General features: G+C 39.8%; 2 protein-coding genes across 4 annotated transcripts in view; both read left to right on the forward strand.

Annotated features, from left to right (window-relative positions):
- Positions 1–4,121, forward strand: part of TDRD9 (tudor domain containing 9) — a 94,821-nt gene extending 90,700 nt beyond the window's left edge. Inside the window, exons 37-38 of the mRNA XM_063290390.1 lie at positions 2,832–2,904; positions 3,919–4,121. Coding sequence (XP_063146460.1) covers positions 2,832–2,904; positions 3,919–4,020 — 175 coding nt within the window. The 3' untranslated portion in view covers positions 4,021–4,121. The remainder of the gene's footprint in view (positions 1–2,831; positions 2,905–3,918) is intronic.
- An 8,330-nt stretch (positions 4,122–12,451) lies between these two features.
- ASPG (asparaginase) overlaps positions 12,452–13,042 on the forward strand; it is a 101,328-nt gene continuing 100,737 nt past the window's right edge. For all 3 annotated transcript variants that reach the window (XM_063290392.1, XM_063290391.1, XM_063290393.1), the window contains exon 1: positions 12,452–12,635. In XM_063290392.1, coding sequence (XP_063146462.1) covers positions 12,479–12,635 — 157 coding nt within the window. In that variant the 5' untranslated portion in view covers positions 12,452–12,478. The remainder of the gene's footprint in view (positions 12,636–13,042) is intronic.

Raw genomic sequence — 13,042 nt, forward strand, 5'->3', positions numbered from 1 at the left:
AGATGATATTCTAGAGGTGATGGACTCGTCCCTGGGGGAGCTGGGGGTGTTGACGACCAACAGGAAGCTCTGGCGTGGGCTGGTCCGTGAAGTCACGAAGAGTCGAAAGCGACTAAACGAATAAACAACAACAGAGGAAGGCTGATTAATAGGTCCTCCCCAACCTTCACCTTTTCTCTAAGGAAGTGCTATCTATGCCATCTTGAGCTCCTGAATGAAAGGTAGGAATATGAATCAAATAAATAAAGAAGCCAGAAAAGCAAGGAATGAAAGCAGTAGTATTTCTTTGCTTTTTCTCTATATGTTATGTCAACAAAGAGGCCAATTTAAGCCTGGGAAATTGCAAGGTATAATTTCCTCAATGCATTTTTAAAATCTGTAGCTGTTTTTAAACAAAATATGTTGAAAGATATTTCAGGTAATTTTGATAATTATAATTAAGATAATTACAGATCTCCTATAAGACAAAGTAGGCCCAAGTAGAACTTTTCATGTGCTGTATACATAGTTCTCTACAGCAATTTCATTGAGCATCCAGCTGATTTTGTCATTCTTAGTTATCAACCAGTGGTTTATTTCTCCTATATCTGTTTTAGCTATGAGTGGACTGAATTGATTTAATTATAAAAGTCCAAACCAGTCGTGCAAATCTCCAAAGATAGGGAGCTTAAGAGACCCTATTGAGAAGATTTTGAGGATGGGGGAAACAGCCACCTTCTAATAGGCATGAGGCAATTCCACTGTGTCATGTTCACTGTTCCAATGTTCCTGGTACATCGTAACGTTTCACATGTCATGTCCCTGATACGTGTATGTCATTTGCCTGATACGTGTTTGATCTCGGGAGGGAGGAGGATTTGTCTTCGGGGAGTTGTTATCTGTTGGCTGCTGGGTTGGAATGTGTTTGGGTTATCTCATGTGTTCAAGGTTGCTTTCCCAGGATGTGTGAACAACGGTTAGCAGCACCTGGGAGTGGGTGGTTGCCATGGCCGGGTGAGGGGAGGGATTACGTTTGGAGCCGAGGGTTTTTAGTTTGTATTTGGCGCGCTTTTCGTTATTCTCAGCTTTCTCTGTATTTGCATACTATTCTTCCAATAAATCAGATATCATTAAGTATCTGCTTGTGAGTCTGAGTATATCAGGATAGGCAATCATTACAACTGTGTGTTATTTGGGGAGAAAGAATTAGTTTTTTACGCTGGAATTCCAGAAGAACAAACATACAATTGTTGCCTTTTGAAACGCTGCGATTCTGGGATGGATGAATGGATGGAGAAATAGAGCGGAAGAGGTTGTGTCCACATGGCTATGTAAAAGAGCTGTGTTTATAATTACATGTGCTGTGGAAGTAAAAAGAGGCTGAGGTGGGTGGAAGAAGCATATTTTATCATTATCTACCCACTGGGATGTTGTAAATTTTTTAAAATGAATTCAGATATGAACAAGCTGTGTGGACTGTACAATACAGTGCCACAAGCAATAAAGACAGAAGAGTAATGGAATAATACAAAAGAAGGCCCCTGTCTGGATACAGTGTTTATTTAGGTTTCAGGTGGTTTATATGAAGGTAGAGTTAGCTGTAACGTAGGTTGCTCATGTTTTCTAATGCATTGAAAACCCAAATCAGAAGTGCAAAGCTCCAGAAATAGGAAGGTATTGAAAAAGAAGAATTTCAGGTTTTGAGATCTGGAAAGCTCAAAGATTCTTGTCTTGTTAGGAAGAGTTTGGCCATGCCTGTTGCCAAGGCTAACTTTCTCTGCCCAGCACGATCTCTGTGATCAAGTAAGGACAATCTTTTGTTGGATTCCTCTGTTTGAGAAATACAAGCAATGACAACATACAAGAAAAGGACTTAGAACTCTACAATTCAGAAAATAAATGGATGATTTACTTTCCTTCCCCATTTACCTGCTCTGCATTTTTTTTAAATACAGAAGTAGATAAGCTTAATAATGTGCTTGGATCCTATAGCGCATTAAAAAACAAAGAAGGGAGTACCTTTATAAAAACACAGTACTGGAGAAGTCAAGGGGCCTCAACAAAATCTTGTATTCTGGGCAATTCATACATCTGCATTTTAAGTTAATTGTATGTCTTATATGTCTTCACTACTTAAGAGGAAACTGTGTATTTGAAAAACATGTCTAGACAGAATGAATTGGAATATGAATGCTGCTTTACTTCGCACAATTTAGAGAGGGAGGAGTTGGCAGACAGAATCTGTAGCAATCAAATTGCTGCACACAGGAAGACATTCTAAAATTCTAGCATAGCTTTTCTCTCTTTGGATGGATGAACAGACAGACAGACAGAGACACATAAATATATATACATACATACATATTCATCATGGAGTGGGAGGAGATGGGCGGTGACAAATTTGATAAATAAATAAATGTGGTCACTAAGAGTCAACCCTGCTTGATGGCACATAATTACATATATATACCTGGCCATTGCAAAGTTGAGACACTGGGAGAGTGACTAAAATTATATTGTTATGTATTTCTACTTTCTAGGCTTTCTATCTTCTGCTTGAACACACAGTGAAGAGAAGGCCAGCATCTCCTCTCTGAATAATTATTTCCACTGTTAAAATGCTTTTACTTCTAAGTTTTTAAAAAAATAATAATCAGAATCTGCCTTCCTGTAACTTACATGCTTTATTGTGCACTCTGGAATGCCACAGAACAAGTCTTGGCCTTCTTCTGTGTGACATCCTTTCAGGCATTTGAAGTTTATTGTTTCCCCTGTCAATCTTTTTCTTTCACTCTAAGGGATAGTATTAATACGGATTTTTCTTTATTCACAATAAGTTTTTCCTCTTTCAGCTTAATTTGCAAATCAAGACCTCGTGAAGTTATTCTTCCCATGTGGTATACAAAGCCATACCAATGGAGCCAGGCAAGTTTTGTCCCCAGTTTTTAATCCTGTTTTAATATATAAACAGAATTTGTGTGAGTTTGAACTACAAAGGTGGTAGGGTAAAAATAAGAAGTTGGGACCACTCTTAAATGAGCAACAGTGTAGGCCTAATTAGGAATCCCTGTATGCCTGACTGGATTATGGTTGCTTTGGATGCAAATACTAACCATTCCCAACTTCAAACGTATTGGAGTACAATACTGGTTTTCCTCACCTAGAGGGCCAGCTTGTCGTTTGGATGGGATTGCATAACTGCTTACCTTTTAAGATACTCATCTGCCTCTGGTTCAGAGGTGAGCAGCTGCAGGCCATTCACAATTCCTGTAATGTGGAGTCCTGTCCTTACCAGACCATTGAAGTACTTCATGTGGTTAGCTGTCAAAATTCAGTTGGCTATTTTAAAGCTGCTTTAGGATCTGTAACTAAAATTATATTGTATGTATTTCTACTTTCTAGGCTTTCTACCTTCTTTTTGTTTTAAGTTATATACTCTTTTTCCTTGTGTTGGATGTTTTAAAGAAAATATTTCAAAAGTATTCCCCCCCACACACAAATCTTTCAGTTTTGCCTGTCCCCACCACAAGAGCCATTCAGTGGCAGGGCACAGCCTTTGGCCCCCAAATGCCATTGACCCTTGTCCCTACAAAGCCTTGAGGACATTGGGAATTATCAGGGGGAAGTGCTTCTCTCATAACTTATTCCTTTATTGTCCTGCCAGATGCTAAAAAGAATGTTTAAGGGATGGTCATACACATACAATTTATAGCACTCTGTATCTGACATAACAATTGTGCTTACTTTATATGAGGAAATTTCATGCTATCTCAAGAGTTAACTTCACTACAAGCTTCTTTTAAAAAGTAGCATTCTCCAACCTGGCGCCCTCCAGATATGTTTGTCCATACTGGCTGGGCATTCTGGGAGCTGCAGCCTCACTTACTGATGTGTGGATAAAATGTTTGGTTTATTACTAACTTATTTTTCCCCCTTTAGCTGAGATCATCACTTTTGATAGATCAATCTGATCAGCCAGATGGAAGGATGAGGAATGCCTCTCTGTACCAGTTGCATAAGTTGGTGTTGTTAAATGCCTAAATTCATGCTGGAAGAAGTTCCATTGTTAATGGGTGGCCTTTATTTCACAAACAAGTGTATTTAAGGTCAAAAGTTACCTGTTCTCAGAAGAAGCCTTTATGAAAAAAAGCACAATACAAAGTGCTCAGTTAATTATTTATGTTGAAGTTTTTAAAAAGGTTTTATTTTTGCCTTCAAGGGATTCTGAAAATTTAAGTGTTCTGTTTTGATACTTACTTTCAGTTATTCTGTGTTAAATTTCTAGTATATGTGAAAAATAAAAATAAAAATTATTGAGCATAAAACACTTTTTGTAAAGAGTCAAAAGAATAGCAAGTAAGGATAAAACATATTATTTCAAGCAATTCTGTTTTATTGAGAAAAATTGATTTATTTATAATATATTTCAAATACACCATAACATACAGTATGTATGTGTTTATTTTAAAATGTTTATAATCCACCCCAGTCGTGAAAAACTCTGTGCTGTATTCAGCAATAAAATAAAAAATACATAACCATAAAACCAAAACTCAAGATGCACAGTCTCAGTCAAAACCACTAAGAGCTAATTGCTTATGGCACAATACAGCCTTGCCTTGCTTGTGAAATACTAAAGAGGTAGAAGCTGCATGTACCTTTTGGGGGGGAGAGCTCCAGAAAGTGGGGGCTGCCACAGAGGAGGTCTATCATTTAGCCTACATCTCACAGAATGGGGGAACTCATTTGGCTCTTTCTAACTGACTGGAATGCACAGTGTGGTGGTAAAAGGTCCCCCCCCCCATACATATACAAGCTGCATTCACTACCAAACCTATGAGATTCTCCCCCCTGCCCCCTCCCCCAATACATGTGAACTGCCTAAAGAGCCATTGTAAGAAAACAGTTACAGCAAGCTGAATTGACCCTGAGTAGCAACAGGGAGAAGAATCAGTCAGGAACCAGTGGTCCAGTAAATTAAATTGTTGATATTCACTGGCCATATCTCAATATTTTTTTTCTATTAATCTCATAAAAAGTTAAAGGAAACTACTGTAATTTCACATTCTTTAACAATTCACTGGGTTACCAGGGCAGAATATTCCAGGTTCATCATTCAAGCAGTCAGCATAAATTATTAATACCAGTTTTGTCATCTTCTGATAAAAATGAATTACGGTTGTGGAGCTACAAGTGATTTATCGAAAACTTCCATCTATTCTGGAACTTTAGAAGCAGGAGTAACATCAGGAAGAAATAATGTAGTTAAGTGCTTGAGCTGAGGAAGTTGCCAAAAAGCACTATGAAATTAAAAAAAAATGTTTTCATTCTATAAAAGTTATAAAAACAGCTTTTTCACATGGAGGTGATCCAAAACAGTGATATGAGAGGCCCAATTTATCCAGGAAATAGATGTACTCACTATTTCAAACATCCCATAATATAAGATTTTCTTCGGCATGGTGTAATGGTTAAGGTGCTCAACAAATAGACCCCAGACTCAAACTCACTGGATGATTTTAGGTCACTGTTTCTTAACCTGCACAACTTTCAAGATGTATGGACTTCAGCTTCCAGAATTCCCCACCCAGCATGCTGCCTGGGGAATTCTGGAAGTTAAATCTACATATCTTAATGTTGCTCAGATTGAGACCAATCACACTCTCTCAGCCCAACCTACCTTACAGGACTATTGATAGATGGAATGGGAGGAGGGAATGCCCTGAGCTCCTGAGCAAACTTTGGGATATAAATCTAACAAATAAATTTATGACCAACTTCTATCTTGCAGCCTTAAATGCAGGTTCTGAAACAGATCTCCAAACAAGGATCACTATTCTTGTTAGGATTTCAGTAGGGTAAAATAATTGCTCTGTTGGAGGGCAGGAAAGGAAAGAAGCCAGGCACGCAGGTGCGCACATTCTTTCTCTCTCTATGAGTGACAATAGTGCTGTTTATTGTTATGCAAACAATCTTTCTATTTTAAGTGTGTATAATTTGTGAGCCAACCAGGTCTTTTGTGGAACTGAGCGACATATACATTGCAATAATCAGTTGATCAGTCAGCAAGTAAACATACTGTATGCTTAAAGCAGTATTTCTCAACCTTGGCAAGTTTAAGATATGTGGACTTCAACTCCAATTGAGTTAAGTCCATACATCTTAAACTTGCCAAGGTTGAGAAACATTAGCTTAACACATGCGACTTGCTCTCCTTTGTTCCCCTCCCATATTCTCCTAATTTCTTATTTAAGCCTTGGGTACATGCACAAACATGATCAAAGACTACTCACATACAAGAAGGAAAAGATAACAGATGTAGGGTAATTTCCAAATTCGTCTGAATATCTCCCCCACCTCCCCCCCCCCAAAAAACCTGAATACTTTTAGGGGAAGAAACTATTCAAAAGATGATGATTATAATGAATTTAAATTTGTTAAAGCTGCCTACCCTGGTAGACTCAAGACAGCTAGAATAAACCACCCCCAACATTTTAGTGGTCCATCAAGGGCCACCTGTGGGGACTTACATCTTCATTTGACTTTCTCTGATTCTTCCTCCTCTTTAACTTCTTAAAATCCTAGTTTTTGGTTCTACAGTCACTCACTTTTATTTTTGTTGTTTGGTCTAGCTCCATTGTTTGTAAAACTGTCATGCTCTGTGTTGATAACGCTGATGTACTTTTCATCTTCTGATTTTCTACCTATTTTTTATTGTGATCCTATAATTTTCTCTGCCATAAAGAATTGTGTGTGCGTGGATTAGGCTTATTTTTGGGAATGTGCCGCCACCTGGTGGACACTGGGAGCAGAGCTATGGTAGTTTATGGTAGCCAAAAAGAGAATCTGGTAGCACTTTTTATGACTGACAAATTTTATTATAAGGCTTTATAATTCATTAGATCCTATAATGACATTTTTTAGTCTTAAAAGATGCTGCCAGACTCTTTCTACTGTATACACAGAGCGACTGTTCTGGTTTTTACAATAATAAAAAAAAATACATTTAAACATTATTTTAATGCATTTACTCCTCTTTGATTTTTATTGTTGGGGAACCACAGCAAAATTTGGAGCAGTTCACACGAGAGATGTTTTTGTTTGTATATTTGTTTGATAATATGAAATTAAACGAATAGCATTCAAATTTTTGTGTGTGTGTCAGAAGCACCTACCAAGGCGCTTCTGTATTGAAAGGATTTGCCAGTGATGTCATTGTTGCCTGGGGGATGCCCAAGGGGGCTCCTTTCATGTCCCTATTCATCTACTTGCATTTGCATGCTTTTGAACTGCCAGGTTAGCAGGAGCTGGGATAAATTGATGGGAGCTGACTCCATCACACGCACACTACAAATCAAGTGCGCACTACACGCATTTCTCTCCCACACGCATTTCTCTCCCATTCCTTTTGTATGATAGTACTCTTTCATTCTGTACAGGTCAAGTTGCAACTGAGAATATTGTATTTTGGTTGCAGTATTTTAAGAGGGATGCTGACTACTAATAGTATGCTTAGACAAAGAAATCCAGGTTGGTAACTGGTATCTGGAAATCAAAGCCTCTGAAGAACTGTTAAAACTGCTGGATGAATTTAGCTCATAGAAGAGAATATTAAGGGGAAACATCATCCAGAAATACATTGGACTGCTCGGAGAGCAGCATGCAAAATGTAATCCCAGATACCTGCAGCACGCCAAACCGGGGCAGCTGACATGACTGATGGCACTGACTTGTTCTCTTTCACTTCAGAGGACAGAAGCGGAAGCATTTGCAGGGAAACGTTTTTCATCTAAATTTTTAAGTCAAATTCCCACATGGTAAGAGCTGTATGAAATAGAAGCCTCTGCCCAAATATTGGTATGTGCAATATAAATTTGATTCCGTTCGTTAAGGATGCTGTAGTTACATTTTACAACCCATATCCTTACTTGAATAGATCATCTCCAATGATCTTCTCAACTCTAGCTTTCTTTTGGAGAAGATTAGAATTATCCATCCTCACAGTCATTCCAACCAGCTCCCGTTCATTCCTAAGAAGTTGCTGCCTCTCTCTTCTGCCAAAAGAGGGACAGGCTGTGTTGCTGTTCTGGCATTTAGAGGTATGTTGGACTTCAAAGGAAGGACTGGAAGAATATTCCCAGTGCTGCTGTGCTGGAGGCTAGGGAGTTCAAGAAACCCAGTGGGTACTGCTGCCTCCTGCGCTATGTTTGTTGATAGGTCATTAACTTTAACTGTTTACATTAAACATTTACTTTTGTTTCTGTCTGTTACACTTGATTTTGTTGTACTCTGCCCAGAGTCCATTAGAATTGGAATAGGTGATACATTTTGTAAAATAAATTTCAAACAAGTGCTTCCAATCCCCAACCCTTGCAGGCAGTCCAGAAAGATACTGTGTTTGATAGTCTGAGAGGTCTAGAAAGCCGCTCTGAGATGTAAAACGTATGAATATAATACAAGATGTAAATATTATGTATTTGACTTATATAATCTCAATAGAACTGTAGAATTATTGTAACCAAATTAGTGAATTGTGAAAAATTATTTAGTCAAGGTATAAAATTGTATTAGGGAGTTGGAAATCCATTTCCTTTCTTTTAAACCTCCTCCTCTTTCTCCTTTCCTTTTTTCTTTCTCTTGTTTTTGCATTTTATGTTTGTTGTTGATTTGTCATTTTATGTTTGTATTATTTGTGTAAATAATTTAATAAAGACTATTAAAAAAAAAAAAGCCGCTCTGAGTCACTTGCTGAGAAGGGCGGCTATAGAAATTGAATAAATTGAATAAATAAATAAATGACCAGGAAGGGCATACTTCTCTTACCCAGTTCCAACAAAGATCATCTATTGGCGTGACCAGTGCTGTCTCCATCTCATGCCCAGGCCTGAAGTTTGAGTGAAAAGGGTCCAGATAATCTGCTTTTTCTAGGGTGCTTTCACAGATCCCCCTAACACCATTTCAACCATCTTCCCTAAAAAGGTAATATTGGAGGCTCGGCTATAGTTGTCCAAATTAACTGGATCCAAGTCCTCTTTAGGAAATGCTGCACTGCTGTTCCTTTGAAGGCCACCAGCAAACCCCTCTCCCAAAGGAAGGTGCTGCTAACTTCCAGATGACCATGTCCTCCTTGCCCCCCAAGAGAGCATGGATTGAGCCTATAGGTGGCAGAACACCAAAAAATGTCCCAGATAACATGACCAGACATCCCCTTTACCACATAGAACTCTGCTTATGAACAGTCAAGGCAAATTGAGTGACTTTATTGGCAAAGTGCTATACAAATTGTTCACAGTAGTTAGGCAGATAAACAAGACTACTAGAGAGCAGCCTGCTGATCCAGTAAGAGAGGAAAGGTAATAGTGCTTCAGCCCTCTTTATCGTTATGTATATAGAGGCTCATACTCCTACTCAAATTGGCTTTTCATCTTCCTTCTCTAGTGCTCCAGATACTGCTGCTTCAATTTCATCTCCTGGAGTTTGTTTGTAAAATAAACCAAGGAGCCAAGCAGAATCAGCCAACAAGAACTACCTTGTCAAATGCTGAGGTGGTTTTGTGTCGCCAGGGTCGTTCAATGGAACTGCTTTCCAGATCCTATGGAAGTCAAGAATGTCCACAGGTCTCATCTGGAGCAGGATGTTATCAGATCCCAGGAATGAGGCAGTGGCAATCCCCTCTGTAGGCAGATCACACAACTATATTGGCGTTAGTTGCCCCTGCCATTAGGCTGCATTTAACCAAAAACCAAATGGGTGTGCCTAAAATCTTTGTGCATTATGAAGTTCTATTGCAGACAATGGCTTGGATTGTATTGTCAGATGCCAGGATGTAGCTGAGCATAACCAGCTTAATAATTCTGATGAAAGATGGCAGTTTTTCAAGGAGAAAATGTTAACATTTTATTGAAGCAGAAATTCTGATTTTGAAATCAGAATTAAGAGAGTAGAATCTAGATTTTTAAAAGTTTCTTAAATATTTCAGAATAACAAAACAAAAACCAGTACATTTCTACTACTAGGAACTTTTTAAATGTTTCTTTAAAAAGAAGTGGGGAGTCAGGAAGAATGTTGAATATGTTCTATTTTCCCTTATGGTTAATACATTGATTAAAATCTTAGTGATGATCAGAGTTTAATTTGTGGTTTAAGACATGGTATCACTGTATATTAATTGTTCTACTATTTGTATTTTCTTCTTTTGTTTCACTTTCTCTAGATTTTAGTTATTTTTCAGTTTATCTTGTTTTGATTTATTATTAAGCTTGTTTTTCTTTTGTTATAGATTAAAGGACATAAAATATCTTAAGATGTATGAGCTTGCACATTTTATTTTATTTTATTTATCATATTTTTATCACCGCCCATCTCCCCCACATGGGAGATGGGCGGTGATAAATTTTAACACATTTATGTTACAGAAAGTATATTGTTCAGCCTATTTCAATATTTGGCATTGGTGGTAGGTATTGCTAAAACATACTTTTCAGAAAGATATTATTAATATCTTTTAATAACTATTATTAATATCCTTGCCCTGCAAGGCAGGGTGCAGGGCTTTCAAAAAGGCTGATATGGTGGGGGGGAAATAGGCAGGTGTGGGGAGTTAAAGGCAGTGTTCGGGGCTGGGAGGAGCCAAGCTTGGAATGGCTTGGATTGGGGTGGGTGCTCAGGCTAATGACCTGGAAAATTCACTTAACGACGGCAAGGGGGAATTGCCAGGATTGCTGTTGCTAAGTGATGCCATCTTTACAACTGCATTGCTTAGTGACAGAAATTCTAGGCTCAATTACTGTTGTTAAATGAGGAATACCTGTGTGACTATTCGTTTAGTGACCATCCGAAGTTACGATGGTGCTGAAAAAAGTTACTTATGACTAGTCCTTGCACTTATGACTGTTGTAGTGTCCCTGCAGTCACATGATCAAAATTCAGGTGCTTGGCAACCAGCATGAATTTATGACAGTTGCAGTGTCCGAGGGTCATGTGATTGCCATTTGTGACCTTCCCAGAAGGCTTGTGACAAGCAAAATCAATGGGGGAAGCCAGATTCGATTAATGACATGATTCACTTAGTGGCCATGTGATTCTTAACCAACACAGCAAAAATGGTTGTAAAATTGGGCATGGTCATGTGATGCCTCACTTAATGACCAAAGTTCTGGTCCCAATTGTCATAAGTTGAAGACTACCTGAAATACTGATAAATGTGAATATACTGATAAATGTGAATCTTAAGCAACTGTAGGAGAATTTCTCCTACCCTAGAGAAATCTGAAGAAATTATTCTTTGTCCATTTGCTCACATGCTGCCCAGAGCTACTTGTCTGAGGTGGGCAGCCCTATAAATCCATTACATGCTTGCTTACCTACATACATCCTGCCTCAGGCAGTGAAACATCTTAAATTGTTCCCAGTAAAATATATGGAAGAGGGTAAAAAGAAAAGGACAGAAGACATACAAACTGCACATATTCTATACAGTCATTAAAAAGAAAGGGTAGGTTGGGGGTGGGTTTATTATGGAAAACACTTGAAAGCAGAGGGAGGACTTTTTAAAAAAATACAAAGGTAATGATATACATTTTGAGTGTTACTGGAACATACATAGGCCTTTCTATGTTAAAAAGAACACTAAATTGCAGAGCCTTTAGAGTGCCAAATGCATTCTTTATTTCGATACAGGCAATATGATGCATTTGAATAAATTCTAACATGCTGTGGTAATTGAAAAATTACTCTTCCCTTAGTAGAAGATCAAACATTTTAATACAGTCGTTTAACACATCATCATAAAAGTTCACTGAATTTTTAGAGGCTGTTCGCCAGAATAATAGCACACGTGGACGTTTTCACACATGCACCTTCAGGAAAGCTATGGCCTTGCCGCATCTGTTCGGCCATTGCTGAAAAAGAAATGTTGAACTCGATGTTCCCTTGGGTCTGACCCAGCAGGATACTTCTCCCTCCTTTCCCCCTTCTTCTGCTTTGAACTTTGGACTTCTTTACCTTGGATTTTTATTTCGAAAACGTTAATAATTGAAACGTGGGCAAAAGACGAGTGGGGGCTTGCCTGTGAGGTACCTCAGGAGACGTTTTAAGAGAAAAAGCGGCTCTTTCTCGCCCCGGCTTGTTTCTCACGTCCGGCTTTCAACGAAGGGGCGGGGGGGCACTTTGTTTTCCCCTCTTAAAGAAAAATTCAGGGTCGTAGATCGCCGGAGGGAGGAGGAGCCACCGGTGGGCAATGAAATCCCCAGGTCAGGGGCAGAATGGGACCCACCCTCTCGGGTCACCCCTGCGCAACCGAAGTGGCGCGACAGGAGGAAGCTGGAGGGAGTCGCCCCGTTCTCGCCTTCCCCCTTACTCGGGAGGTAGGACGAACCCTGGCCAATGGGCGAGGGCGAGCCCGGAAAGGGGCGGTGCTAAGAGCCGGTATTTGGATGCCCCGCTTGCCGGGCTGAGGCATCCGTAGCGCCAGTCCTTCTTCTCCTACTGAGGGACCGTCATGACAGAGGCGGAGAACGGCGAGCTGGGCAGAGCTCTCTCGTGCACCGAGCCCGCTCCGGCCCTTAAAGTTGGGGGCGGATGCAGAACCATGGCCGAAGTGTGGGTGCTGGTGATCAACACCGGGGGGACTATCGGGATGGTGCCCCAGTCAGAGGGTGAGTGAGCGAGGAGGCGCTTGGGGAGGCTGAGTAGCTAGCGGAGCACCGTGAAGCTTTTCTGCAGTGCCAAAGGGGCGATCTTCTCTCCCCACGGATCCTCGCCTGCGCGCGCCTCTCAAGCGGGCAGAAATTCAGCAGGGGACCCTTTCGCCCATCATGGGGTGATGCGCTTATTGAATTTTAGCCTGATTGAGGCAATCCTATGCAACGGGGGTATATTCTAAGGCAAGCTATCCAACCTGGTGCTCTTCAGATGTGCTAGTGTACAACTTCCTTCTCTCCCAGCCATCGTGCCTATTGGTCACAGCTAGTTTGGGGGAGGTTTGTAATTCAGTGGTACAGCCTATTGTTTGCCTACACTGGAGTAGGCAACTAAAGAATCTTGATCTTATTTATAGAATTTC

This window comes from Candoia aspera, chromosome 1 (assembly GCF_035149785.1).
Source record: "Candoia aspera isolate rCanAsp1 chromosome 1, rCanAsp1.hap2, whole genome shotgun sequence".
Lineage (NCBI taxonomy): Eukaryota > Metazoa > Chordata > Lepidosauria > Squamata > Boidae > Candoia > Candoia aspera.